Source organism: Fusarium keratoplasticum, chromosome 4 (assembly GCF_025433545.1).
Source record: "Fusarium keratoplasticum isolate Fu6.1 chromosome 4, whole genome shotgun sequence".
Taxonomy (NCBI): domain Eukaryota; kingdom Fungi; phylum Ascomycota; class Sordariomycetes; order Hypocreales; family Nectriaceae; genus Fusarium; species Fusarium keratoplasticum.
In genome coordinates, this window is record NC_070532.1 from 3,490,062 (window position 1) to 3,517,030 (window position 26,969).

Here is a 26,969-nt window from a genome sequence, read left to right on the forward strand (position 1 = left end):
TTGACAGATAACGACACACAGGACTTGACGTAGGTGGTCAGAATGGATTGGATGCACGAGGCATCACAGGTCGTGGCTATTTGTTTAGCGCGATGCCCCCTGAACGCGGAGGCCTCGAGGTTCTGGTAGGACCCCCGGGCGGCCTGTCACGGGGGCCCTAGCGCTAACAGAAGGCTGAGAGTGGGGCCAACTTCCATCCACCGCCAACCTGGATCCATGGAACTTGCCTAGGCTGGATCCCGTCCCTTCCTTCGCCTTTGACGGCCTCAAATTCATCTCATTCATTTTGCATCTTCTCTCGCGACACGGCAAAGCCTCTCCCCTTTGCTTCGCAACGAAGCATCATGAGGCCCCTGGAAGAGTTGCTGTGGGTTGTGAGCACCGTCAAGAGCGACTGAATTGACTGACAAACCCTGACGCAGGCCGAGATGGCGTGAGACTCAAGTTCACGGCGCTCATCTTGGCGACCTGCAACGAGCCGTCCGATATAATGGGCCTTCTAGCCCATGCATATCGGGATGTCGCTCTGTGTGCTGGAAGGTAGGTCAAGCTGCTCCATCATTGGCTGATGCTGGGTCAAGTACTGACATCTGATAGACTTTTCTACTATCCACTGCAGCTGAGGGCTTGAGCTGGTCTCAAACCCTCGATGAGGGAAGACGCCTCTATACTGAGCGGCGGGAGCATTTTCTCAAGTACATTAAGCACCCAGAGACCCTTGCTGAACTCAGTATAGACCCTCTAACAGATGATCCTGCTGTGAGTCTTGTGCTGCAACTTAGACTCTGACTAGACGGCTGACCGCAACTCAAGTCTCCCTGGAACACCGTTCGTCAAGATGAGATTATCCGCGCTGAGATCCTGCAGGATGTCCAAAGACTTCCGGACGAAGCATCCTACCACGAAGATGAAACCCAGGCCATGATCCTAGACATCCTTTTCATGTACTGCAAACTTAACCCTGAGCGAGGCGGTTATCGACAAGGCATGCACGAACTTCTTGCCCCTATTCTGCACGTCATCCAGCAAGACACCTTGGACCCGGCAACCATACCATCCGACGCCTCTCTCGAAGATGCTCTCATCAAGACTTTGGATGCTTCCTTCGTCGAGCACGACGCTTTCATCCTCTTTTCCAGGTTAATGGAACATGCGCAATCATTCTATGAGGTTAAGGACTCTATTGCGACCCCAGGAACCCCTTTACGGCCCTCCAAGTTCCCTGAACAAAGCTCTACTATCGTCGAAAGAAGCAGGTTCATTCATGAGGTATGCCTTCAAAAGGTGGACCCAGAACTCGCTGCACATCTCACCAATATCGAGATATTGCCGCAAATCTTTCTTATGTATGGCCTAAAGCTTTCTACATATCCACGCTCTTGCTGATAAGAATAGTCGATGGATCCGGTTACTTTTCAGCAGAGAATTTCCGTTCGAGCAGTTCCTGGTCCTATGGGATACGATATTCGCTGTCGACGCATCACTAGATTTGATAGACCTCATCTGTGTCGCCATGCTAATCCGCATTCGATGGGATTGTAAGTTGTCTTGTTGGTTTCCTTCTTTAGGTGCTAATATTTCGCTGCAGTATTAGAAGCGGATTACTCTGTCTGCCTTCAGTTGCTCTTGAAATATCCCGCCCCCTCGCCATCTCATGGCCCTCATACGTTTGTTGATGATGCCCTGTATCTCCGCGAGCATCTCAGCGCATCTGGCGGAGCGTCTCTGATCATGAAGTATACTGGAAGGATGCCGACTGTATCATCACCTTCGCAGAACTCGCGAGCAGCCACCCCAAGCTTCCGTGCCTTCAACTCGCTCAGGCAACGAGGACTTGGATCGAGGTCACAAATACCTTCGCCGTCTCGGTTCATTCAGCAGCAAGGCGGCATGGAGGCGCTGTTCCAAGGAGCAGCCAAAGGAGCAAAGGGGGTGTTTGAACGGGGCGAAAAACTCGGCATCAACCAGGCCGTTAGAGATGCTATGGGAGAAATCAGACGCAACATCAACGAGGCCAGATCAACTCCCAGGTCTCCACGACAGATAATGAGCGAGGAGGGAGCGGCCAAAAGTCTTGCTGCGCTGGAGAGACGCAACCAGCAGCTGGCTGCCATGCTTGACGAGACTGTCAACAACCTTAAGGCAGTGTCAGCTTCGAACCTGGAGGACAAGACCAAGAGCCTCGACCTCATTGAGGTTGCGGCCGCCAAGGTCCAGTTTGTCAAGATCTACCTAGAAGATTCTTCCATGGAAGTTCCAGTACTGGAGTCCCCGCCGTCTGAAGAGAGCCCCAGGGAAGTGGTGGTGGCAGAGACGACCATTGTCCAGCCAGAGCCAATCCCTCCGATGGAAGCGGAAGTGGACATCTCCGGTCTTCGGATTGTTGAACCGGTCCCAACCCCCCGGGAGGAGGAAGCACCAAACAACCCTGATCGTATGGATACATCTGGTGACGGCCCGAACCCAGATTCTGCCACCAAGGCTGCTGGGGCAGAAGTACGGCCACCCCCTGTCCCGACTAGATCAACACTGGCACAGTCCTCCTTCTCATGGATGCTGGAGCCAGACCAATCCGCTCCCTCGAAATCTTCAGCATCATCAGCAAAGTCGCCACCACTTCAGCACAAGAAGAAGATGTCCAACAGTACTAGGCGCGAGAAGAATGCCTTCCTGTTCGGGGAGGTGACCGAGAGCCGCAACCCTCTTCGCTCGGATGAGATATTCGGGCTGGAACCTCTCACCAAGACAAAAGATGAATCGTAAATGATGCATATACGCACATAACGCAACCTAGACAACCCGGAATGTACTTGATTTCTTATGCCATCATGCCCAACTTTTAGACCTCATATCTACTATACAATTTATAGATCGACCAAGATTACAGTATGTTTTCAGACATATTCTCCGCGTCCCTCGAACAGACTCCTGCAGTGAATGCCCGTTGTCGTCTTACCTTTTGAGGGGTCTCTCCTTAATCCAGAATGCCGTCAAAAACGATACAGCAAGGTATATCGTGATCAATGCCAGAGCTCCAAGCGTCGCCACCTGGTAGCTCGAACGGACCTGAGCGGCGAGGTGAGGTGGGAGTTCCTTGATATAATCCAAGCTCTGTCGCACATTCTCCTCTATCTCACGGGCCTCGTCGCCGTTGGGGAGTCGAGAGGCCAGCTGGGTTCGGAGTACCTGTTGGAGGACGGCAGATCCAGTGCTGATACCGATGCTGGAGCCGAGAGAGCGGAAGAGATACGAGCACGCAACGACGACGGCTGTGTCTTCGACAGCGGCATTGGCCAAGAGACCCACAAGTGTTGTTGTGATACCTGCGAGATTGATCAGTAAGGGGCCAGTCACATCGGTCAGCGATGAGATGCAATAGACATACCACAACCAGCTCCAAGAGAAGTGGCGACCAGGCCAACAACCTCTCCGGTGGTTGACCTGAACCAAACAGACAGCCCCAGAGGCAAGGCTGCAACGAGCAATAGCGCATACGCAGACACAGTGATTGCGTAGAACTTTTCGGTTCGCTTGATAATCCATCCACCCAGGAGCGAAGCAATCACGCCAGCAATCATGCCCGGGACAAGCAATGCACCGCTTTGAGTAGCAGTTAGTCCCTGAACGGCCTGGAAGAACAGGGGCATGAAGAAGAGGATTGCCATCTGGCCCGCCACACCAAAAAAGTTGACGAGGTAGCACGCGAACAAACTGCGGTCGAAGATGATGTGACCGGGAGCAAATGGATTAGGGGCGACCTTCATCTCAACAAAGAGAAAGAGCCCGAAGAAGACTGGAGCGAGAGACAGCGCAATGATGGTGATGATGTGTGACCAGCCCAAATTGGAGCCAGAGTCCAGGCCAGCAAGCAGGGCGACTACGGCGATGACGAGGGTGAAGGCACCCAGAAAGTCAATCTGGCGTACTTTGGTGAGCCAGTGGTCGTGCGATACCGGTGGGAGATCGAGGACGAAGTAGACGGCGATGAAGGCAACAAAGCACAGTGGAACTTGTCCAAGGAACGACCTGGGGCATATGAGGATTCGTCCATGACAAGATACGGCACGGGGGCAAGCTCACCATCGCCAACCAACTGAGTCAGCCAGCAGACCTCCCAGAGGCGCTCCTGTCGACGTCCCAGCAGCCCAGAGAATATTGATGCAGCCCTGCCACATTCCGCGCTCCCGAAGCGGCACGAGGTCGCTCAGAAGGATAGAAACCACAGCGTTCATGCCACCTCCACCAATGCCTGCAACGGCTCGAGCGGCGCACAACTGCACCATGGACTGTGCAAGACCGCAGCCGAGGCAGCCAAGGGCAAAGATGGTGTAAGCGAAGAGAAGGCAAGGCTTCCGGCCAAAGATGTCGCTGAGCTTGCCGTAGAGAGGCTGGAAGCTTGTGAGAGTGAGGAAGTAGCTTGTCAAGGATCAGTACAAGGCCCTAGGCGCTTCATAGGTTTTCCGTCTTGAAACTTGGCCGGACTCACGCTGTGGCAATCCAGCTGGTGTTGTTGAGAGCGTTCAGCTCGTTTCCAATCTTGGCATACGTTGCTACGGTCAGTAACTGGTCAATTGCAACCATATAGACCTAGTGACGCTGTTTAGAATGAGTGATGGCTATTGACATTATCGGTTTCTTACACCGATGCCCACTGCCGGGAGGATGAGGTGCATTTTTGCCTTGACGGGCTCCTGGACATGATTGCCGTTCACTCGGCCATTTTCTGCGTCCCCATTGATAGCATCGCCACTGTTGCGGTCTCCGAGGAGCGGTGAAGTCTCGGACGGAGCTGAAGCTCTGCCGGACGTTAAAGTGCCCGTCATTTCTGCTCGTCTTGGTTCGAAATAGCAACCTGCAAGGGCGGAGGAAAACGGCGAGGTCTAAGAAGCTCCGGCCTCAGCTCGAGCCTCCAATTGAAGAATCTGGCAAAGCAATTCGGCTGAGTGAGAAAGAAGCAAAGGCTCTACGATGCTGCGAAAGAGGCTGGAGATAAGAAATCGAAGGTAACGTTTGTCTCGGACCGGACCTGCAGCCGGAATCAAATCTGAGCAGCGATCGGAACCCGAATTAAGAGGGTGTGCTGCGGGCCGTTCCCCCGCTGGCCCATCAACGGCAGATTGTGTCATACTGGAGACTAGAAACGTGATGGAAGATTCTGAAGTTATTCAGACGAGGAATTGCCGTATCCGAGATTGGTAGCACGGATGATTCTGATGTTAAATTGCCATGTTGAAACTTTTCAACGCAATCTGAGGTAAAAGATGTTCTGTGGTGGATGATCCAGCCGAAAGCCCAAGTCTGCCACGGTTCGGAGAACCTGAGGATCCGACGAGAATGCGCATGTGTTGGATGAGCTTTCAAATTCGTTCAAGCGGATTCAAAAAGACGAAAATACTGCGCCGACGGGGAGGGGAGCCGGAGTATTGTACATAGAATGCATGTGAGTTGTTGTTCGGAGTACTCGGTAATTATCCAGGGGAGACGTCGCACCCGTCAATGTGAGGAGATGCATCCTCCAAAGCCAATTATACTTGTCGGTGTGGGTGCTAGTTGGTATAAGCACGGCGAGACGAACCTTGCCTGTGCCACATAGAGTGAGCAATTCCCACAAGATCGGGCAGTTCCTATTCAAGCCGTGAAACAATGCGATTTAGTCTTGTGTAGCATGGATGATGCCTGACCGAGAAGTCATCTGGTCCGTGCTGTTGGTGTTGGGCCAAAGCATCCATGATTGTCTTCATGCCATTCATTGTTGGACAGCATCTGTCGCGAGGGTTCCCTGCCCAGTTCTGACGCATCTCATCTCGCAGCATTGAGAAGATTAGAGATGTTGTAATCCCAGAGAATCCTTCACAGTTATTCTTGGTTCAAGACGGGAACGGACAGCTGCGAGCGCGATGTACGCCAGTGTACAAGCCCTGGGGCATCTATGTCGTACGCGCACGAGAGCAGTCGTGGCAAACTAGCTTGTCAACTATGATTTTCAGACCGAGAGGCCGCCACGCATAGAAGCCAATGCCCCGGAAGGTTCGTCATGATGATGATCCGTGCGCCATGTAACTTGGAACATTCGACTGGGGTTGACTTTGACGCGGGCAAGACATCGGTTTTGTCAAGATTGGCGGATTGAGGACGAATCCGGACAAACCCACGAGGCGACTTTCTGTCAATGCCAACCACGGCGTAAGCATGAAGCACCACCTCGTCATAAGCCGTTTCCCTGTCAAAGGCAATTTTCATCTTGTTTCGACCTCTTCCAACAATGCTGCCAGACATTGCAGGATCACGCGGAGTGGAGTGCCATCCGGCAGCATGTAATTAGCTGTGGAGATGCTTGGACTGTGATGAATGGGGGATCGATCGCCCTGAGCGCACACCACACAGTCGAGGGGAGTGACGCGGCTGGGCCGGGCTGGGCGATCAGTGACTGGGGGTTCCTGATGTACATGTACTGTACCTCACCACTGGAAACCAATATTTCGACCATGAATTCGTGGCGCGCTGGTGTTGAAATGTATGTCATTGAGGCTGAGCTTATACGCGTGCAAAGGGTCATAATATTGAACAGCCAAGAATGAAATATTCGGTATTCTCATGAGGAGAAAGAAAGGAAGAGAATGATCAGTGAATGTTATCTGACTGCTTCGGGATTCCGCTCCGTGCGGTGTGATGATGCTGTGCATGAGAAGAAATGAGACGAGATGAAGAGATGGGACGGACAAGACGAGAAGAAGAAAAGCCAAAGTGGATCACGGGGGAGAGCTGGGCTTGGCCGTTCTTTCCAAATGTTGTCTTTATCACACAACATGAATATGGGCGTATTCGGGACGAGAGGAACAAGGCGCTCAGATCATGGTTGCCTCATGCCATGATGAGGACAGATTCTTCGTCCAAACCCGCGGTTGAAAGAGCACACCATACCAATCATTCTCTCCTCTGCAGCGCAATCAATGTCTTGACTCTCGCTTCTTTCTTTACACATGCTATCAAAGGCAAAAAAAAAAAAAAAAAGCCAATGCCAGGGGTGACGTGGTTTTCAGCTGGAGTGAACAACTGTCCCCGCTCGCTACTGCAGCTCCTGGGGGCGTTCCTGCTGCGGTCCCACGGAGCCCGCCCTGAATTGCCTCAACCCTGCTGAAATCTAGTGGCTGTTTCAGCCGATATGGCTTAGTCCTGGGGAGTCCCCTGATTGCGGATGGCCGCTGGGAGGGAAGAGCCACAGCGAACAATGCGCCAGAGTGTCCCTGCAAAGCCCCAAGGCCCACTACGGGCTTGACGAGTCGTCCGGTACAAGCCACTTCTCAAGCCTCCTCCGCCCATCCCGCGATCCAATGTGGATGGATGGAGATGGAGATGGGTCGTGGTGCAAGGTACAGTACATGTGCATCTCTAGTTGCCTGACAGCGAGCGAGGTTAGCAGGCTCCCAACGGCTCGGTCCAAAAGAACTGGCCCTGGCTGGGCAGGGTTGAAGACGGCGCAGCGGCCGCGGCAGCCTCTGAGTGATGAAACCTTGGAACTCCCGTAAACAGGCAGGAAGCGTAATACCTACCAACCAAAACAAGTTCTTGGACTTGTTATTCTCTCTCCTCCATCCAATTCTTCTTCTTGCATCTCTTCGTCTTTTCCCATCTTTTCTCCCTCCCTGCTTCTTGTCTCTACTTCTTCCTCTCGTGTTGCTATTTCAGTTCCTCTCCGTCTTGAACCTTGTCCCACCCACACACACCACCTTTTGCTCCAGTCTTGAGCTCGAGATCCTCTCGTGGTTTCACTTCCAACACGCCTCTTGGTCACTTCTTGTCTCCCTCCCCCCACTCGGATGCTGGTCCATCATCCCTCGAGGGGCGTTCCGTGAATCCCGCATAACCCAAGGTTCCCAATTTATCAAAAAGATTCCAGGGCCCGGCATTCTCGCACGCTTTTCCAGCCCGTTGCTTTACCTTTTGCTGCGCTCCGTGTTTCGCCTGTTCCATCTTGCTTCAAGTTGACGGCTCCCCCTACCCCTTCTCCTTGTTCCATCGACGGCCTAGTTCGTCATGGCCACCATGTTGAACGCCAGCTCTCTTCAGCCGCCTAAAACAGGCACCTCTCGCTGGTCCAAAGCTCTCCCTGATGTCCCAGGTCCTGACGACCCAGCTTTTTACGACGACTACGACTACGACGATCCTTCACCTCGCCTCCCTCCCACCAAAGAGTTTTCTATGCCGCCGCCTAGGTCGACCAGCATGGCCAATGCGAAACCTTTGCCTCGTTCACTGCCGCCTTTGCACCTGCTCGCAGCTGCCGATGCGCCCCCGGCCGGTCCGCCAAAGATGGCTATCCCACGCCGGCCTGTCGGCAAGCAGCCTCCTCTGCAACCACCTCCACCACCTCAGAAGCAGCCCGGGCACCAGCAGAAGCAGCAACCTCCACCACCGTCCCCTTCGGAGTCACTGTCAAGCATTTTGTCTGCCTACTCCCGGAGCTCGGGCGAGTCGCTGGTCAGGTCATCCGACGGAGCTAATACTAACAGCGACCGTCAAAGTGAGGCAAACCCATCCCCGAGCCGCGAAGCTCCACTTGCCAGCACCAGCACAAAGACCAGCACGCTTATTAGTCCTGCCTCCGCCGAGCAACATCAGCATCAACACCAAGACCAGCAACAATATGCTGCACCCAAGCCGCCTGTCAAAGTTAGTCGTCCGCCGCCTCTGCCTTCCAAGGATACCAAATACCATCTTCCGGCCACCCCTGCTCCGAATCGCCCGCCTAAACCGGAGTCTAACATCTCACCCATCAAATCATCACCACCCCGAGCTCAGCAGCAGCCTCAACTCTGGCGGCGCCGGTCCAGCAAGGCCGAGCGGAGCCTCGAGCTCCCCGACCTAAAGCTTGTTACCAGCCACGGCTCAACCGCTGCGACAAAGCCCACCATTGCCGTCGCTGCGCCATCTCAGTCGGCCCAACAACAGCTTCCTGAAGGCGTCACCAAAGTCTCCACACTACCGAGCCAGCAGCTCGGGAGCGCAAACAATTCAGCTCTCTCGAGTCAAGATACTCGACAGGCGCTGGCTTCCGAGCAGGCAGCCGAGTCTCCAGTCATGGGCAGCAACAGCTCCAAGCTCAATCGCCTCAAGGACAAGCTCCATCTTCATCGCAGAGACAAATCGTCGAGTGACACTAGCAAGTCTTCAACCCCACGGCCCGGTGCGCAAAGGCCTCCTACACCTGAATATCAAAAGGAAGACATCAAAACCCCTATTGTTGATTCATTTGTCTCGCCTCTGTCGCCTGCATCGTCCCCAGAGCCTGCCGCAGAAGTATCCCCCGAGCTTCCAAATGACATTCCTCAGCTTCCTCCCCAGCAGCGAGCCAGGGCGCCCTCATCCGCCAGCATTGAGTCCAAGCCCATTACTCGCAAGGCTCTTCCCCAACCAAAGCTCCCGAGCCCAGTCGAGACCAAACCGCAGCCTGAGCCAAGTGCCAAAGTCGAATCACCGGTGATAGGATCGCTCCCACCGTTGGTCACTGACTTTGCCGGAAATCGAGGATCAGCCGGTAGCGACTCTGCGTCGAACCGTACGCAGCCTCCTGCAGATGTACCCACTCGGTTTCCGCCACGGCACTCGTCTGTGAGGTCTAATGCTCCGCCCCGACAGCTTGTAGTGGATCAAGATCCAAGGCTGGTACAATCTGAATCACAGGGACTTCTCTACAAAGGCCGAGATGGGACCTTGTACCCCGAGATGAAGGTTCTACGAGAACCCGACCCGCAAGCGGCTTACTTCCCCAAACAAGCCGACTTCCCCATAGCCGAGGGCACTGTCATCAAGGCACCGCCGTTGAAGGAATCTCACTTCAACTGTTACCATGGACACAGGACGATGAACCGTCGAACCAACAGGCACTACCCCCTAACGTGCCAGGGTTGCGAGAAGTCGGATGTCGAAGATCGATGGACATGCACGTTTTGCCATTTACGAATCTGCGAATCTTGCCTCAAGAAACTGAACAGCAATGGAAGAGATCTACGACGATTGACAGACGAGACGAAGCAAACGTCGTGATCGAATCAAACCAGGCCATGGGCTAAAAAATCTCGCGAGATTTGACAATCCTTGAAGCTTTTCCTATCATCACAACACTTGTTCACTATTGTTACTACTACTGATTTCCTTTGTTACGCATAGAAGACGTTCACAGGGTTGCGCTGGGCTGGCTCACGGATTGCATGTATGATATGGGATGGCTACGAAGGGAAAATAGTTGCATGGAAAACATAGACACCCTGGGAGGATGTTATTTGTTGCCACTTTGACGATACCATGTTTTGCGACAACCGGCGCGTTTGGCACGCCGGATGATAAGGAGAAAGGCTCACATGGGGCTACACGAGGAGGACATGTTTTATCTTTGGCTGACCAATGTCACTGCATGGATAGGATGCCCTCTTTGTGTTCTCTCATGTTATTATTCATTGGTCTGCTAGATCTAGACCGCTTGTGCGGTGCCCTAGAAGGGCGCTACTCCATTGTTGATCAATAACAAACCTGATTCTCTATCCATCACCCAGCCAAGTTGTATTGCTTGAAGAGACCTCCTGAGCTAGCCGAGACCTTGACTTCGAGTCAGCCACCAATAGGTCACTGCACCCATTCGGTAAGACCTATTATAGTAGCAGTTTAAGTGATACAGGTGAGCTATAGGTCCACGTGTCAGGCCTCCCACGGGCATAACAATGTGTGAAACTGACCAGGCACGAGCATCAAGGAATGACCAAAACAGACTGGCTTATGCAATATCTGACAATGCTATCACCTCATATTCAAGGTGAGGAAATGCCATTAGTGACCTTGGCATTGAATATCAATGCATCCAGGTAAAAGCATTCCACAAGCTGTCCCTTAACATCACATCTTTCGAAACAACTTCCTCTCCCTTTGACTCGACGTAGGGCTGATCTCGAATTCCCCAATCCGCCGGTGTGGGGGTTGCGCCTCCGGCTCCACATCCAATCCATCTGCCCCCTGGCACCTGCCAGTCCGGCTGACTTACCGGTAGGCCGAGTAACCCTGGCCTGGCAGCCTCAAATCCTCCTCCGCCTGTCAACAACAACCCATCAAGGGAGAATTGACACATCCATCCGGAAGAGAGGGTCATCATGTCCTCGCTACAACGCTCGCGCTCCCTGCGCAAGCCTACTTCTACGGCTACGAGCACCACTGATGCAGAGCGCCATGGCTCGCCGAGTCGCCTGCCCATCAAGCCTCTTACTAGGAGCGCAACAACGGCCAGCAGTACTACCACCACCACGAGGACATTGAGGAGCGGGTCAACAGGCCTCACGAGGTCAACATCGGTGAGGCAGCCTGTAAAGACAGCGACACATGAGCCTCCAAAGAGGGAGTCGACGAGGTATCCTCCGTCCACAACAGCCACAAGACCTCGACCAGCGGTGAGGCCAACTTCAGCAGATGGCCAGCCTACACAGACAAAGAGGGTTGTTTCGCATGGGCGTGCTAAGAGCACAACTACCGGGCTAAGAAACGCTCCCGTTTTAAGGCCACCCTCGTCAGGTTCGTCGTCCAGCGGTACGACAACGACTACCACCACAGCGACCCGTCCCCTCCGGTCGAGAACCGCAGGCAGCCATGACAAGCCCGCAAATGCTGCCATAGCCCACGCACCTCATCTTCGACCAGCTTTTACGACTCTACAACAACACTACTCGCCAGCCAAGTCCTCCGCGCCGAAACCTCTGACGTCGACCTTCCTCGCTCCACCGTCCCCGTCGAAACTCCCGGCCAACGTTGCCGCCTCTGCCGAGACGAGTCGACTACAGACCGAGCTTCTACAACTCCATCTCTTACACAAGGATGCAACTGCTGTGGACACTGCCTGGCGCGCTAGCGCTGAGCGCAAATTAGGAGAACGATTCTCAAAGCTTGCCGTCGCAAGCAAGCAGGCTGACGATCGCGAAAGGGCCGAGGTTGAAAGAGAAAACGTCTTGGTTCTTCGCAATTGGGCCATTGGCGGCGGCCTGGAGGAGCGCATCCAGACGCTAGATGCAGTGGTCAATGGCGTCTGGACCCTCGGCGAGCCTGGAGGTCGCTATGCGAGGGTCGTCAGACGGTTCGAGCGGTGGGTTGACCGCATGTGCGAGATTGAAGAGGCGCGCCGCGAGGGCGGAGCCCTCTTGCAGGAGAGCGAGGTTCTATTTATCGGCGAGCTGGAGACTGCGTGGAAGGAAGAATACACAGGGCTTGTCCGACGCCTAGAGACATTGGGGAGACAGCTGGAGGAGTTGGGGCACTTTCCTGAGACCGACGACGGAGATAAGACTGCAGAGCGGTCGAGCCTGCAGCGGATGGTGGAAGGTTCGCGTGCCATGGTTGAAGGAATGCTGGCAGAGCTGGCGGTCATGGAAGACATTGAGCGTGACGCGCTCGCCCGAGAGGACGACTGGATCGAGAGGATGAACCGGGAAGAAGATATCGATGATACCCCTAGGGCTGGAGCGATCTGGCGAGTCGTTTAAGACTGGTTCACAGCGGATTCTTATATGGATGGATAATGTTTTTTCTTCTCCTTTTCTCTCTTTTTTTTTTTTTCATTACAGGCATAATGGTATGGATGGATGAAGCGCAGCATGGACATGAGAGCGACTCTCGCCCACGAGCATCACAGCAGGCGATTGAACTTTGGTATTTTCCCAAACGCGATGGAATAGAATAGACTGCTTTTATCATGGGAAGACGAGAGCCTCTCTAGCTAAGGCGATGGGTGAAGATGATGTCGGCAAGCAGCAGAAAGGGACACGGAAAAGCAGATCTTTTCCTCCCTTTCCGTCGTGCCCGCAAGTGGATCGAATATCGATTAAAAGGGACAAGGGGACAGCTAAAAGCCGTGACAAAAACGACCAACCTCCCATTCTAGCTTGCAAGTATCGTGTGAGTGTGTGTGTTTGTGTTTTCATGTGTGACTCGATGTGTTGTGTGTGATAGTGTGTGTGGTCATCATATTTGGCGGCTTCCCTCCGCCTCGCAACGCCCTCTAAATGGTTTCCGCGCAAATGAAAAAAAGAGATGTCATAAGGGGTTGTAATGGCTAAACGGGTGGATGATGAAGTGAAGTGAAGAGCAAAAGGCACATCCTATCTATGTCGAAGGCGTAACGAAGTTTCATAAAACATTGAATTTCCGAAGAGATCGAGCCAGGCAAATGGGCTGTAGAAAGAACACCGCACACCAAGAGGTATGTATGCGCTTACACAAACATGAGCACAGTCTTGGCGCCAGACTGTTCACGAGGTGTGCAGTTTATTCTTGTAGCGGTTCGTCTAGCCACCAAAATGCGCAGTGAATCGTAGCCCGCTTGCCTAGGTAAGGTTGCCAGGGTAGGTCAGGTCGTTGAAGCTCGTCATCAGCTACCCCGCGCCAGTCTCAGATTTTCATGGATGCGAAGCAAGATCCCCTGTCCAGCAGCATTTGCGTGACAATTGAAATGCAACGCGCCGAGTGCGCAGAGCTACTTTGTAGCTGGACTGTGACTGATATCATAGGAAGGCCCTCCGAGGGAAGCTGACGCCCTCGACGGCAGGCTCGTCGACGAACCAGCTGCAGCGCTCGCCGGTGGACTCGTTGACAAGGGTGCAGGGCAGGCCACCGTTGGTATCAAAGATCTGCTTCATGATATCCTTCTTGCCGCCGCCCGTGGCAACAAAGGCGACGCGAACAGCGTGGTTGACGACGGGGAGGGTGAGAGTAATGCGCTTCGGGGGAGGCTTGGGAGAGTCGTCGATGGGAGCAACCCAGGCGCTGGTCTCGCGAAGCAGAGGGTGGCCGGGGAAGAGAGAGCAGGTGTGGCCATCGGGGCCGCAGCCGAGGAGGAGGAGGTCGAAGATGGGCAGGCGAACCGAGTCGCGGCTGGCGAAGCTAGCGACGAGGGTCTGCTCGTACTCGTCGGCGAGCTCCTGAAGGTCGTTCAGGTGCTCAGTGTTGATTGTGTGGACAGTGGGCTTCTGACCCTCGGGAATCTTGTCCAGAAGCTCCTTCTTGAGAAGAGCATAGTTGGAATCGTCGTGGTCGAGGGGAACAGCGCGCTCGTCGGCGAAGAAGATCTCCCAGCGAGCGAAATCGACGACGTCGTTGGGGCCTGAGGAGGGGGCGAGGAGGGCCTGGGCGAGGGTCTTTGGGAGGGAACCGCCAGAAACGGCAACCTTGAAGGCGCCGTGTCGGGCGATGCCAGCGGCCTGGCTCTGGATGACATATGAGCGAAGAGCCTGGGCGAGGATGTCGACGCTGGGAAAGGCGAAGAGGTTGGGCTGTGTTTTAGCCATGGTGAAGTTGGTGTGTGCGGGCTTTGGAGTAGTGGGGGGGTTGTTTTTTTCAACAAGTAACGACAATGATGAGGAGGAGAGAAAAAAAGTGAAGAAAAGAAGAAGAGAGGAGGAGGGGAGGGGGGGGATAGAGATGATGGCCAAGTAGGCAGCTTAGGTAGGCAGCTTAAGGTTCCTTGTGGCTCTGATTGATTTGACGTGAGCAGAGATAAGTCAGGTATTAGACAACCTTAGGCAGGGCAAAGCAAGCAAGGTAGGCAAGGCAGGTAGGTAAATTGTCAGGACTTAGGCCGGGCAGAACGTTGTGGATGGGATGAGACGTGATGGGACGGGACAATTTGATGGAGGGGGCGGGGTTGGGTTGGGATCCAGTTCCAGTTCCAGTCCAGTTCCCGTTGGAAGGTCCCGGTCCCGGCGATTTTTCTGGTACCAGGTACTTGCTCCGTCGTTCGGTAATTGTCGACCCGGGGCTGGGGAAAAGGCGGCCGAAGGAGGACCGGCAAGCAGGCCGACGAGAAGACGGCCTCACGATGGCTTCTTTGCAAGGGGAAAAGCTGCGAGAGAGGATGGTTATCCGGGACAACGGGGGGATTGATATGATGAGGCACAACACAACACAACAATGGCAGACAGCCCTGTAGCAGAATGATGAGCACGGTGGCGTGCTGCTGTAGCTTTTTTGACTTTTTGGGTTGCTCTAGTCTGGTCCCGTTGTTTGACTTGTCATTCTTGGTTTATTCTCTGGATAATGCAAGGAGAGCCGCCCACCCGCGTGCTACCGGAGCTTGAAGCAAACGCTATCATCAGCCATGAGCTTCCGAGTGCATGAGTATGCTCCCCTCGCCGAACCGCGAGAGGCTGAGCTATTGGACAACGGGGCCAAGCTTCATGTCTGTCCAGGTCCAGCTTTGATAACGCCCCTTGGATCTGACGATCTGATAGGGAGCTGTCGATGCAGTGAGCAAGGGCAGATTAACCTTTCCATCGGCCTGGCTTGCCGTTTCATTGTTGACGTGCTCTAGATCCCCTGCCTACCTAACCCATCCATTCCTCCGCCGAACCGACATCATCATCATCACGGCGTGGTGACACAACACCAACCCAATCCCTCCACCACTCGCCATGGCCACATGTCCCGGATACCTGACTTGATGTAGGGTGGCAGAGCATATCTCGAAGCAACCTAGAAGGCCAGGAAGGTAGCCAATGGCTTCGTCCGGCATGATACCGTGCCCTCGGTCAGGACGGGAAAAAGACGACATAGGCAGAATATCCCCGACGCATTCTGCGCTTGCAACGTGATAACGAGGGGAACAGGGGAGCTCGGGCAACCCCTGCAGGCCCCTTCCCAACACTTTGTGGTTGTGGCCTCACCTTTGTCTCCGTCTGCTTCCCTCTTGTCGGCCGCTGGGTGATCTTTGCGACCCCTGGTTGTGTGGGAGGAGGAGGGGAAAAAAAGAAAAATTCCAACAAGAGGCCACAAGCATGTGCTTGGCGGGGTTATGCTCCTGAGCCCTCATGACGTATGTGCCTGGCCTGTTTTTTTAGAGTGCTTCCAAGAGCTGGGACTGGGGCCTGCTAGCTCGGGGTTCCATCGATTGCTTGGAGAGCGCCCGCTGAAGCTTGGTGGATGGATGGATCACGGGGAGTTTACATTCAACTACAAGTATGCTAACAGCTTCACGTAGTATTGTCATCCATAGGTCGAGAAGCGAATACCCCAGACTCCAATTTCCGCTGCAGTTGAAAATGTCCTACAGTCGGAGGCAACGGTACGAGTTATGCGAGCAAGCTGGATGGGCTCCATAACGGTGGTCCAGGTTTACCCTGCAAAACGACCGAGAATAACCTCCACCTCATGAGACAAGACTGTCTTTGGCTGACTAAGGACGTTGGCCCTAAACACCAGTAATACGGCAGATTGGTGATATTTATAAGGTATTACAAGACAATTAGAAGGGCTCTACGTCTACTTAACTATCTACCTACTTATGTTAGGTTGCTTAGCTGAGGTAAGTTGTCCTCGAGATCCATGGGGACCAAGTCGATGGAAGTTGCAAAAATCAGCCAAGCGTGCCTGCCCCTCCACGACAATGCCAATCCCTCCACACCTTCCCTGCAATACGTACCCCTCCATTTCATGCGTTCCACAATCTTCACCAGGGCCTCGAGGTCGGAGGTCTTTATAACCTCCCTTGACCAACCCTGCCCTCCTCTCCTCCTGGCAACACTGCTTGCTCCATGAATGCTACTAGACGAGACACTCGCAGCAGCCAGCCTCTGTACAACTGAACGCCAAGTCGTGACTCGAGGGTCTCGGAAAGAAAGCAGGTACAGCATCATGACGCACGACACGACGTACGGGCTAGAACGCTCCCGCACCGCTTGGCGCTGGCTTTCTGTGGGGGGTTGATGTTCTCTTGGGATCTGTCTAAGAGACGGTGAGCAGCTGTAGGTGCTTGTCCCTGTGCCAGAGCCTGCGTCTTGTCATGTATGCTGGCTGCGGAATCGACAGATGGATGGCGAACCAACCACGAGGACTGGGCCAACGGTCTAGCAACGCAACGGCACGCATGTAAGTGTTGGGCCTGTGCGTTGTTTCTGGACGTTTCGTTTTGTGCGTGCAGAGGCAAGACAGAAAAAAAAAAGCGTTGTTTGCCAGAGCCGATTCTCTTTAGCGCCGGCTCATGCTCAATGTTCCCTCGGCTGCCATGAGCGCCCCCGGGCTTGAGCAGTCTGGTTGGTTGGCCTCGTCGACTGGCTGACCTATGAATACGAAATTGTGAGGGTGAGGGTGGTGTGGATGGAGTTTTTAGTTCCACCTGTGGGACGTTTTCAGATGGATGGACCCTGGCGATCAAAAAACCTCACACTTCTCTCGGCTCACCAGGACATGTACAGTACAGTGAGTGCCTGGCAGAGGACAGAAGAGGAGGGTGGGAACTTGGAAGCACTGGCCTGTTCCATGCTGAATTTTCTTTCTTCCAGAAACTCGGGGCCATCATCGTCTTCCCCCCTCTATTCCCGGTCAAGACAGGGTCTGGAGACTCAATAACACCCTCTGTTGCCGGAACCTTCTCTCCGCCGACACCAATTGAATCGTCGCCAACATATCACATCTCCTGGTTGTTTCCCCTCTTCCGCCTTCGGCATTGGGGTTGCTCTAGGGTCTTCAACGGCTCCAACGTCTCTTCCCGCGTCCAATCCTTGTCCTCCTTGCACGGCAACTCCCATCGGTGGCTTTGTTGGACAGAGACAATCCCTGGCTGCCAAAAGCCATACATGAGCCACAGGCTTCCCGTTGCACACTCGCTTGCAGACTGACAACCCACACGACCTCAACCGGCTTGCCACCAGACGCTTTGTTGGCTGCACCGGGCTCAAAGTGGCCGCCCCGGCTTGTCTCCGTCCTGGTTAGACTGGACCAGAACACACGCGAAAGCACGCTCAAGGGATGGAAAGGGCTTGTACTAAATAAGTCGTACGCCTCGTCAGCAGTTTCGCACCAGGACTGCGCCGGTATTATTGTCACCCCGCCTTGATCTGCAAGCCCTTTCTTTTCCCTCCGATCCTTGCCTGGCATCCCGGGAGCCGCTATCGTCAGTTGTCGACGGAGCCCTCTGCCCTACGAGTGTCACCGCTACAGATACAGCACTTTACTGTCTGTGCCTACACGCCGGCCCCAACCAAGCAAAGCTGTCGCTTAGATCCGTTAGCTCGGCTTTTCGCTCTGCTGCCCCTCGTTGCGCTCGCCTCAACTTATACAACAAACCAAACTCGAAAGCAGCTCGCAAGAGACAAGACATGGACACGGCGGCTCGGAACGAGCAGCTGTTGGACCGTCGGTCACGGCTAACCGAGGGGCTCGTCAGCTTGCCCTATGACCTGATCTTGTACCTGGAGCGGGCGGTTGTCCACTCGGATCTAGGATATCCGGACCTGGCTGCCGGCGATGCATATCGCGCCTTGCTTCTTGCCGACGAGGTTCTCAACGAAGGGTTCGAATACCATGACCAGGCTCTAGAGTCTCTGCAGATGCACACTGCGGTCCCCCTCCCTGATGTGCTGGTCCACGGTAACCTCCCAGAGGACGAGCTGCATGACTCCCAGGGAGATTCAGAGGGAGACGACGTGGTTAGGCGCCTGGCCACCTTGGCCTCGGTCCGTGCCTATCAGATCCTGTCTCTCGGTCTTCTTCTTTGCGGATCTCTCAAAAGTGCCGCCAGCTTCTGCCAGCGTGGCCTCAAGCTCTGTCCCTCGAACCGAGAGCTGCTCGATACCAAGAACAACATCAACATGGTAGCTCGCCGGAGACTCCGCCGCGACGATGTCGACATCGACTACCCCAACCTCCCCGACGGCGGCCTCGTTCGCCGTGAGGTGTATCCCTGGAACGACCATGAGCCTGATCGATTCTCAGCCGAGTCGCTTACGGACCTGAATGAGCACTTGAGCCAAATGGCCCCCAAGTGTGCAGTCGAAGTTGCTACCCTGCCCATCTTACTCGAGGGAGCCAGCAGTACCGACGACTACGAGATCATTCCGACCTGCAAGCAGCTCGGGGTCTTTGCCAAGGAGGATATTGCCCCTGGCGAGGTGGTTCTTAGGGAATATTCCCTTCTAACTGCCAATAACCGCTTGAAAGACTCCATCTGCGACGCCTGCAGCTCCGATTTGCCGCCACTCGGCAGTGAGAATGAACCTGTCAGCTGCGACGAATGTTACGATACTGTCTTTTGCACACAGTATTGCCACGATCAAGCCATGGAGCGGTATCACCCTGCCGTCTGCGAAAAGGACGTTGATGCAATCGCCAAGGACCCTGACGCTTTCGAGGCTGACGAGACCCTGTACCTGCTGCTGCTGTCCCGTGTGCTGGCGATTGCAGCCCACGAGGAGGTTCACCCCCTGGACGTCCGCGAGGTCAAATACATCTGGGGTGACTTTGTGCCAACCAGAACCAACGACATCAACGTCTCGCCAAACGCCGGCCCTCCGCCTGAATGGACCCTCCCGTTCTCGTTCAAGTATAGCATCGAGACACCGCTCCACGTGCTCGAGAAGATGGACATTGATATCTACGCCTCCCTCGCCGAGTATGATCTCTGGGTGCTCAACACCCTGTATGCCAAGTTCCGCGGCACTGCTTCAGCCCGCAAGAACCCCCGGGACGGCCGCCCAGATGTGGCCGCCGTCCACCCTTATTGGTGCCTTGCGAATCACGACTGCGACCCCAACGTCACCTGGGAATGGGGCGGCCGCATGGTGCTCGAGGCCAGGCGAGAACGTGTGCTGGATGGCCGACCGGGGGGCATCAAGCGTGGAGAAGAGATCTTGAACCACTACTGTGACGTAAACTTGCCCGTGCAGCAGCGTCGAGAATGGGCGCGAGGCAGCCTGGGCGGCTGGTGCATGTGTAAGCGGTGTCGGGATGAGGCTGCTGCAAGCGATTCGAAGCACGAGGCTTGATATTGGATCAAAGGTCTGCTTGCGAGGTGTATCTTTAGAACTTGGATGGCGTAGAGCCTTTTAGGGAATGGATGGATGGATGGATGGATGGGTTATAGACAAAAGTTATGGGACATTCATTGATTGCTCGGAGCGAAGATGAAACACACGGTATATACACATGTTAATGAGATTTCTTGAACCCGATCACGGAACACTGATGGCTGAGTCAACTCTCACCCCGGGTAATGAACCATCGCCCGTTGTGGCTTCTATTCGAGACTATCACAAGTGATCCAGGCGTGGCCAATTACTACTAAACTACGGTAGAACACCAGCATCACTAAGCTTGCCCCTTTTCGACTCATGCATGTCACCAGCGTATTCCCCCTTTTCCCGATAATGAGGCCTACCTTACCTTGGCTGCTCGGGCAGCGGTCGCGGTCCTACGATCTGCCTCCGTCCAGCTCCGATACCTAGTGATCCGTTGTTTTGGCTATCGCCGCCAGTGTAGCCGGCCCATTGTCCAACATCCCATCTGCCGCCGATGCCTCCGCCAATACCATCTACACCCTCCCCGGAGCGCACTGCTGCTGCCGTTTCCTTCTGAGCCTCCTCCCACTCGCGCTGTCGTTGGCGCTCCATCTCCATCTCACGTTCCAGGAGGGACTTGGACGCCCATCCGCCAGCCTTGGTCTTGGCCTGGCTCTGCACGCGGCGCTGGTCCTCGGCGTCGTGCTCAGCTGTGGCACCGAGTTCGCGCGAGTAGGTCGTCTGAGGAGCGGCAGGTGCCGGAGCAGGATTACTCGCGAGGAAACGGTCGGTACGGGTCGGGGCGGGGGGAGAGGGCTTGGCAGCGTACGCCGTGGGGTCCGGAAGGGGACGGCCGCCGGTATTTTGTGGCTTGACCTTGGGTGCCGAAGTCGGGTCCGGGAGCGGACGAGGAGACCTCGGCGGCAGGATGGGAACGCTGACTTCTTGCACAGGTTCCCTCTTATGCGGAGATCGGGTGCGCAGAACCTCGCGCTCATCTCTAGACCACGAATCCGACCGTGTCGGCGGGCTGGAGAGGAGGGGCTTCTTCGCCTTGGGCTTGGGTCCGCCTCCTAGGCGCTCCGCTCTCTCCTGGCGTTCTCGCTCGTACTCGGCCTCGCGTTGCCTGGCAAGCTCCAACTCCTTCTCCAGCTGCTTGACGCGGCTTCGGTAGTCGTCTTCTGAGGCGCCGTCCTGCTGCGACGCCGCCTCCTCCGCTCGGTACTGGCTGAGGAACTGACCCTTGAGTTTGGCGTCGCTTCGGCTCCTTGCGGCCTTGCGCTCCTCATTGAGTCGGGCTTCAGCGTCCTCTTCCTCTTGACGCCTCTTCTCCTCTGTCAGCTTCCACTGGCGCTCCTCCTCCTCCCAGCGTCGCTTCTCTTCATCGACTGCTTGGCGCTCCCTCTCGCGCATATTCTCCTCCTCCTGTTCCCATCGGAGTTCTTCCTGGATCCGCGCACGCTCCTCTTCTTCAGCCTGTCGTCGCTCCTCCTCCTCGGCCTCCAGGCGAAGACGCTCTTCTTCTTCCTTTCTACGGCGCTCTTTATCGGCGAGGCTTGGCACACGGGGACCAGCACTAGTGATCTGCCTCCGTCCGCCAAACGAGATGCCAAGGTTGCCCTGACTGGCACCCCCTAGATAGCCGTACTGGGCAATGTTCCAAGCCGGCGCGGTAGTGCCCTCATGCTCCTTCTTGCTCCAGCTGCTAATGGGGCCGGGAGATCCGGGGCTCTTGGTAGGGCTCTTGGTAGGGCTCCACCGGCCGGAGCCCGAGTCGCCGGTCCGATGTGGCATGGCGGCAGAGCGGCCGAACGCCGGTGATGGGTTGCTGGTGAAGGATGCGCCCCGATCGCGGGTTCCGGTGGGGGTCCTCGAGCCTGTCCCCTGGGGTGTCACAGCATCAGGTCGCGACTTGGGCCCGATGGCTGTGGGGAAGTTCTGGGGGCTCGCAGCGTGGGCGGCTCTGCTGAATGCCCCGATACATTGGAGAACCTGGGCAGGGTCCTTTTGCTCGTACAGGTCGACGGTGAGGAAGGTATCGTGTTGGTGGAGGTTCAGGGGCGGGGACTGGCAGGCGCGGAGGAAGAGGGAGATGTTTTCCATCTGCACAAAGGGCATTGCCGATCGCTTGAACCTGAGGCCAGGAGGTGGGAGAGCGAGGTTGGCTAGTCTGCAGAGTCGTGTAAGTGCCGCATTCACCATGGCCAATGTGGCAAGGGGACGTACCTGCACAGAGCGACACCATCTTTGAGGCCTTCGAGAAGGTCTGAAGAGGGCAAGTTCTCGCCGAGGATATCTTCGATCCATGTACGGGCTTCGTTTGCTGCGGCAGGGGTGTACTTTTCCAGGCGCATCTTGCGCAGGTCTTTGTCGAGGGACGTCACGGACGCCATGTTGAGATTGAGAGGTCGATGATGGACGTTGGATCGAGTGTTTGAGTAGGTGACACTTTTATTCGGGTTCGAGAGAGGGCCACGCAATGCTGTGAGGCTGTAAATGTAGCGGCGCGCAAACGAGTCTTGGGGTTACGCAGCGTCTTTTGGATTGGATTGAGGGGGGTGACGGATGGATGGGATGGGATGGGTATCGGGGGTATCGAATAGCAATAAACAAGCAAAGGCTGCCTGGTTCAGTCTGTCTATCAGAGAGTTGATGGAGGAGAGAGAAAAGAAGAGAAAGAAGGGATCATCCCGGAGATCCGAAGTGAAGTGCAGGTTGAAAGAAGGGTTGGTTCGTCCGGTAAGTAAGTAGCTTAGGTAGGCGAAGGCAGCCAGATTAGGTGGGTTGGGTACAATTGATCCCCACGTACGCACGCCTGCGTCATTGCTTAGGCCGTCGCGGGGTGGCTGGTGCGCATAAAAAGTGTGGCTGGTGGAGGGTTGCCATCATCATGCTGCTTAGGTTAGGATGGTCGGTGATTTGACTGTCCGGTTGTTTCATGCCCCTCCCCCGAAATTCTCCCTCCTTCGAAACATATGCAAGCATCTTGACAGCCCAGCTCTGACAAGACCTTGCAATGGCCCCCAACCAGATTGGCCCCGTTGCTAGGGCCTGGTACAGGTGGAAGGCCCTCCGTCTGCCATGGCGCAAACGCTTCCTCATGGGTAAGTTCCTCCATTCATGCCACCCTCTCGGCCTCGACTTACACCCCACCCGCAGGCTATGACCTCCAGGGCAACACATACTGGGAGTTCCGACTCACGCGCGGCCTCGAGGGTAACGAGCGATGGCGTCGCATCGTCAATTACCCACGGTCGACACACTACTCTTCCGTAAAGGTCAGTCCGCAGTGGCACCAGTGGCTGCGGCACACCCGGCAGGACCCCCCGACACTCGAGGAGCAAGAGGGCGACGTGGCGCGCCAGGTGAGGATGAAGAAGCTCGCCGCCGAGGCCGACGCCCGGTGGGAGGCCAAGCCCCGTGTCATGGAGGCCCCCGAGGCTGCTCCCGCGCCGCTGCTGTCGTCGGCGCAGGCTGGCAGTCCGCCACAGCAGGACGTTGGACGGGAGCGGCAGCCCCCCGCGGGCGCAAAGGAGGTTGAGGAAGAGGTTGAAAAGAGCGATGATCCATGGGCAAAGGCAAAGGCTAGGGGGCCTGGCGAGAGCTGGCAACCTACAGCCTGGAACCCGACAGCGACAAGGAAACGATGAGATGTCAGCGAACCTGAGAGATTGCAACGTCGTCTGTAACAACAATGTACAAAAGCTATCCATTCCGATTTGGGCCCGAAGCGATATTCAGAGGATATCATCATTCATTACAACATAATGTCTATCTATGTACAGGGGTAGTCTAAGTTTGTACAATATCAAGTCACCAACAAGTGTCACCATCAAAATACCCAACCAACCCATCATGACCACCAACCAGCCCGAATTCATGACTCCGCTTCCGTTTCCTGAATAGCCTTTAACGTCTCGAGAAGAATCCCGAGCCTTGTCCCAGAGTTCGCCAGGACGTCCTGCGCCATGGCATCGCCTGCATCCCCCTTCATCTTGCCTGTCCGCCGCTTCTTTGCCTTGGTCTCTCTAGCCTTGATGCCCCTCTCAACAGCTGCTTCGAATTCTTCTGAATGCACCATCATGTCAAACGACCATAGAAGCTGGATTGCACTCTCGACGACCAAGGACAGCTTGGCATTGTCCTCCAGCGCCACAGTATTTGCCGGGTGCAAGACATAACAGTGTTCTAACATGGGCATGGTCAAACTCCCCTCGGCGTCGCCTTCAGGATCCACTCTAGAAGGATTCTTGTATGATGAAGGTAATAGTAGGTCGAAAAGTTCCTTGTTGATCGTCACAAGGGCTTCGGGTAATAAGATGTTGGGTCGTTGTGAAAGAAAAAGAGAGAATGTCGGTAATGGTAGGAGTTTGAGGGCAGCCGTGTACTCTTCATAAAGACGATTAAGCTCGGATCGCTTCCGTAGTGACCATGTCACGGCCGACAAGAGCTTGAAAATGCGCAGTCGTATGCTTATTGATTCCACCATGCCAGGTGGATGGATTCCGGCATTCCCGGGTTTGCGTGTGTCCTTGGGTTTTTGAGGCGTGGGAGGTTCTGAGACACCCGACGACATGGATTCATCCTCGAAATAGTCGCCGAACTTGTCGTTCTCTAGATCGAGCACTTGTTCTCGTTTTCGCTTCTTTGATTGTTTTCGTGGACCCCGGGGTTCCTTGTCAAAGACCTCGCGGTAGGCCGAGGATGATAACTCGCCTCCATCGGCGAATATAGCTTTCATGAACCCTCTGGCGCCGCTTTGCCGTCCATTCTGCTGGTTCATGTACATGGCCATGATGGACTCCTCCCTTGATGTCAGGATCGGTTCGCTCTCGGGGCCGTTGGCCTGCTGTGCCGCCTTGTCGCGCCGTTCACGCTCGTTCCAGTCGGCCTCGAGTACGTCCATCATGAATTCCAGCCAGACTTTCCAGTAGCGCCACCGGTTGGGGTACATTGTGCTACAGTTAAAGGCCCACCCGACAGTAGACCAGAAGTCCTGACCACGGTTCCATACACTGCCGTCGTTGGCGATCTTGCCCCGGAGGCGCTCATCGTCGCCACTCAATTCGGCGTCGGAAACATCACTATCGTTTGCTGACGCAATTTGTTCCCGTCTGCGACCTGATCGGGGGACTGAGCAGAACTGAAAGGCGGTTCGGAAGTCGGCATTGACGGGGCCGACAATGGCGAGAATGTTGCGCAAATAGTCGAGCGCTTGGGAGGATACGTCGAGATGTTCCTTTTTCTCGGCGCGAGTGGTGTGAAGAGGGTGAATGACGAGGGTGCTCAGTAAGGCGAGATGGCTTGGGGGAGGAACAGGGACGCCCTTTCTGTTGGTGGAAGTGCGCTTGGATGCGCCAGCGCCGGCGATGCTGTTGAGGAGATTGATGGCCGAGGCATCTCCAGGAGAGTCAGCAGAACGACCAACACACAAACGAGGACCAAACCATACATAGCTGTTCTTCAAGAAAAATATGGCAGTGAGCCTTCAGCTCGCGGGGTAGCTGGCGCGCATCGCGATAGGGACAAGGATTCTCCTGGACGGGACTGCTGGCGGCGGTAGACTTGTCGACTATGGAGTCGTGCGCGGTAACAAAGGATGCCGGCGAGGACAGGCAGGAAGAGGGCGACGCCGATGCCATGTCGCGCTCGGAGTGGAAGACATTCAGGAGAGTTGAAGCTGGCGTAGGTTGGGTTGGGCTGGTGTTTGGTGAAGAGGCAAAAGAGAAGGGAATGTATCGCTTTACGCGGGTTGGGAGCTGGAGAATCGCGAGAAGCGCGCGCTACGAGGCGCTATCAAAGGGAACCAGGAAAGGCAGGAGGGGTTGTACCTGAGCTCCAAGCCACACTCAAAACTTTGTCACTTTCGCACTGGGCCTAATACCTAGCAAAGCTGACGGACAGACCACTGACGCCATTGAATGGAGCGCGATGTAGCTGTACCCCACGCAGGAATGCCCAGGTGGTGAAATAACCTTGACATAGGCAAACGCGCAAAAAAAAAAAAAAAAAAAAAACGGAGAAACTGGCAAAAGTTGATGATGAGAGTGGGATTCGAACCCACGCCTATTTCTAGACTGCGAATCGTTGCTAGTTCTTGTGGAACCTGAACACAGCGCCTTAGACCGCTCGGCCATCTCACCTTGTTTGTTGAAGATCCGAGTTCCATACTGGCCCCTTAGGGAAAGAGCGACGGTGCCTACCGTCCCATCCTCAATCACAGCACCCTCCCAACGTCCGAATCAGGGTCACCATTCATAACATTGGCTAATCACTTACACTCCTAAGCACCGGAAGGGTTGGGATCTAGCACAGAGTTTGTTAAGAAAACGGATTTACTGCGAGAATGGATTTGTAAATAGGTAGGTAACTAGGTACACCTATCTGTTTGGGTGAATACTATGCTCAGGTACCTAATTCAAGGTAGCCCATCAAGATAGATAGAATGATTATGATTTCTGTCCTGCGTGCGGAGCATCGCTTCTCTCTCGTCGTCCTCCCGCGTAAAAACGAAGAAGAAGGTGTGTGTGTTGGCTCTGTCACTTCGCTCGGCCGATGGTCTCTTTGGGTAGCCAGTGCCCACCAAACTTGAGACATGCGGCATGGCTGAACAAAAAGAGCTCCTCGGCTCTCGTCGCCAGGTGGCGCATGGTTTCTCCATGCTTCGACCCAGGCGGAAGTGGTATATATATAATCTGAATGAAGACGTTGGACTTGATGTCTTCAGGCTCGTGGAAGGGAACGCCCCAGTCTGAGCCAGCCTTTCCTAGGTGGCGAGACGAGAAATATCGAGGAAGGCTGTATATAGGTAGTATGCAGTGCGTGGAGCTGTCTGCGTCAAGTTTATCAGTGCTGGCTCATTCCTCGATGCTCACGACGAAGCGAGAAACCGGCGTTTGCTAAAGTCCAGGAGAACCCATTGAACTTGAAGCCAGCCACTATCAGCCGGTGACTTTGGTTGTTTTCGGTAAAGGGGCAAGATCCTTTAACGCGCTGCCTAACCTGTGAAGCTGAAGAGGCACAAAATGGTGGGCTTTGACGATCTCCAGGACAAGCTCTTGATATTCACGAGCAATCTGTTCGAGAGTATAAGCTCGTCCGATGATGGGTTGCTGACCCATGTGGGCGCCGCTCTGCCCCTCCGCAAGAGATTTTGATGATTATATATATAGA

General features: G+C 54.9%; 8 protein-coding genes and 1 pseudogene across 9 annotated transcripts, besides 1 other annotated feature; 5 read left to right on the plus strand and 4 right to left on the minus strand.

The window, feature by feature from the left end:
* Positions 1–281: 281 nt before the first annotated feature.
* NCS57_00612800 (Rab-GAP TBC domain-containing protein) lies at positions 282–2,763 on the plus strand (the record flags this gene model as incomplete). Its single annotated transcript, XM_053056026.1, has 6 exons — positions 282–367; positions 423–540; positions 598–759; positions 814–1,346; positions 1,396–1,538; positions 1,589–2,763. Exons 1-6 carry the CDS (start codon positions 345–347, stop codon positions 2,761–2,763), a joined length of 2,154 nt encoding a protein of 717 aa, XP_052914981.1. The 5' UTR covers positions 282–344.
* Positions 2,764–2,952: 189 nt separating this feature from the next.
* NCS57_00612900 (MFS domain-containing protein) lies at positions 2,953–4,823 on the minus strand (the record flags this gene model as incomplete). The annotated part of the gene is made up of 5 exons (XM_053056027.1): positions 2,953–3,323; positions 3,386–4,026; positions 4,081–4,416; positions 4,487–4,587; positions 4,641–4,823. 5 exons carry the CDS (start codon positions 4,821–4,823, stop codon positions 2,953–2,955), a joined length of 1,632 nt encoding a protein of 543 aa, XP_052914982.1.
* A 3,211-nt stretch (positions 4,824–8,034) lies between these two features.
* NCS57_00613000 (uncharacterized protein) lies at positions 8,035–10,044 on the plus strand (the record flags this gene model as incomplete). The annotated part of the gene is made up of 1 exon (XM_053056028.1): positions 8,035–10,044. The coding sequence occupies one exon, from the start codon at positions 8,035–8,037 to the stop codon at positions 10,042–10,044; it is 2,010 nt and encodes a 669-aa protein (XP_052914983.1).
* Positions 10,045–11,138: 1,094 nt separating this feature from the next.
* Positions 11,139–12,515, plus strand: NCS57_00613100 (uncharacterized protein; the record flags this gene model as incomplete). Its single annotated transcript, XM_053056029.1, has 1 exon — positions 11,139–12,515. One exon carries the CDS (start codon positions 11,139–11,141, stop codon positions 12,513–12,515), a length of 1,377 nt encoding a protein of 458 aa, XP_052914984.1.
* Positions 12,516–13,532: 1,017 nt separating this feature from the next.
* On the minus strand, positions 13,533–14,315 carry NCS57_00613200 (6-phosphogluconolactonase; the record flags this gene model as incomplete). The annotated part of the gene is made up of 1 exon (XM_053056030.1): positions 13,533–14,315. One exon carries the CDS (start codon positions 14,313–14,315, stop codon positions 13,533–13,535), a length of 783 nt encoding a protein of 260 aa, XP_052914985.1.
* Positions 14,316–18,119: 3,804 nt separating this feature from the next.
* NCS57_00613300 (MYND-type zinc finger protein samB) lies at positions 18,120–19,784 on the plus strand (the record flags this gene model as incomplete). Its single annotated transcript, XM_053056031.1, has 1 exon — positions 18,120–19,784. The coding sequence occupies one exon, from the start codon at positions 18,120–18,122 to the stop codon at positions 19,782–19,784; it is 1,665 nt and encodes a 554-aa protein (XP_052914986.1).
* Positions 19,785–20,177: 393 nt separating this feature from the next.
* Positions 20,178–22,189, minus strand: NCS57_00613400 (Calponin-homology (CH) domain-containing protein; the record flags this gene model as incomplete). The annotated part of the gene is made up of 2 exons (XM_053056032.1): positions 20,178–21,966; positions 22,023–22,189. The coding sequence occupies 2 exons, from the start codon at positions 22,187–22,189 to the stop codon at positions 20,178–20,180; spliced, it is 1,956 nt and encodes a 651-aa protein (XP_052914987.1).
* Positions 22,190–22,812: 623 nt separating this feature from the next.
* Positions 22,813–23,446, plus strand: NCS57_00613500 (NADH dehydrogenase [ubiquinone] 1 alpha subcomplex subunit; the record flags this gene model as incomplete). Its single annotated transcript, XM_053056033.1, has 2 exons — positions 22,813–22,900; positions 22,956–23,446. The coding sequence occupies 2 exons, from the start codon at positions 22,813–22,815 to the stop codon at positions 23,444–23,446; spliced, it is 579 nt and encodes a 192-aa protein (XP_052914988.1).
* A 227-nt stretch (positions 23,447–23,673) lies between these two features.
* NCS57_00613600 lies at positions 23,674–25,579 on the minus strand (annotated as a pseudogene). Its single transcript has 2 exons — positions 25,249–25,579; positions 23,674–25,196 (listed from the first exon to the last, which is right to left on the minus strand).
* Positions 23,674–25,579: a sequence feature.
* Positions 25,580–26,969: the final 1,390 nt, after the last annotated feature.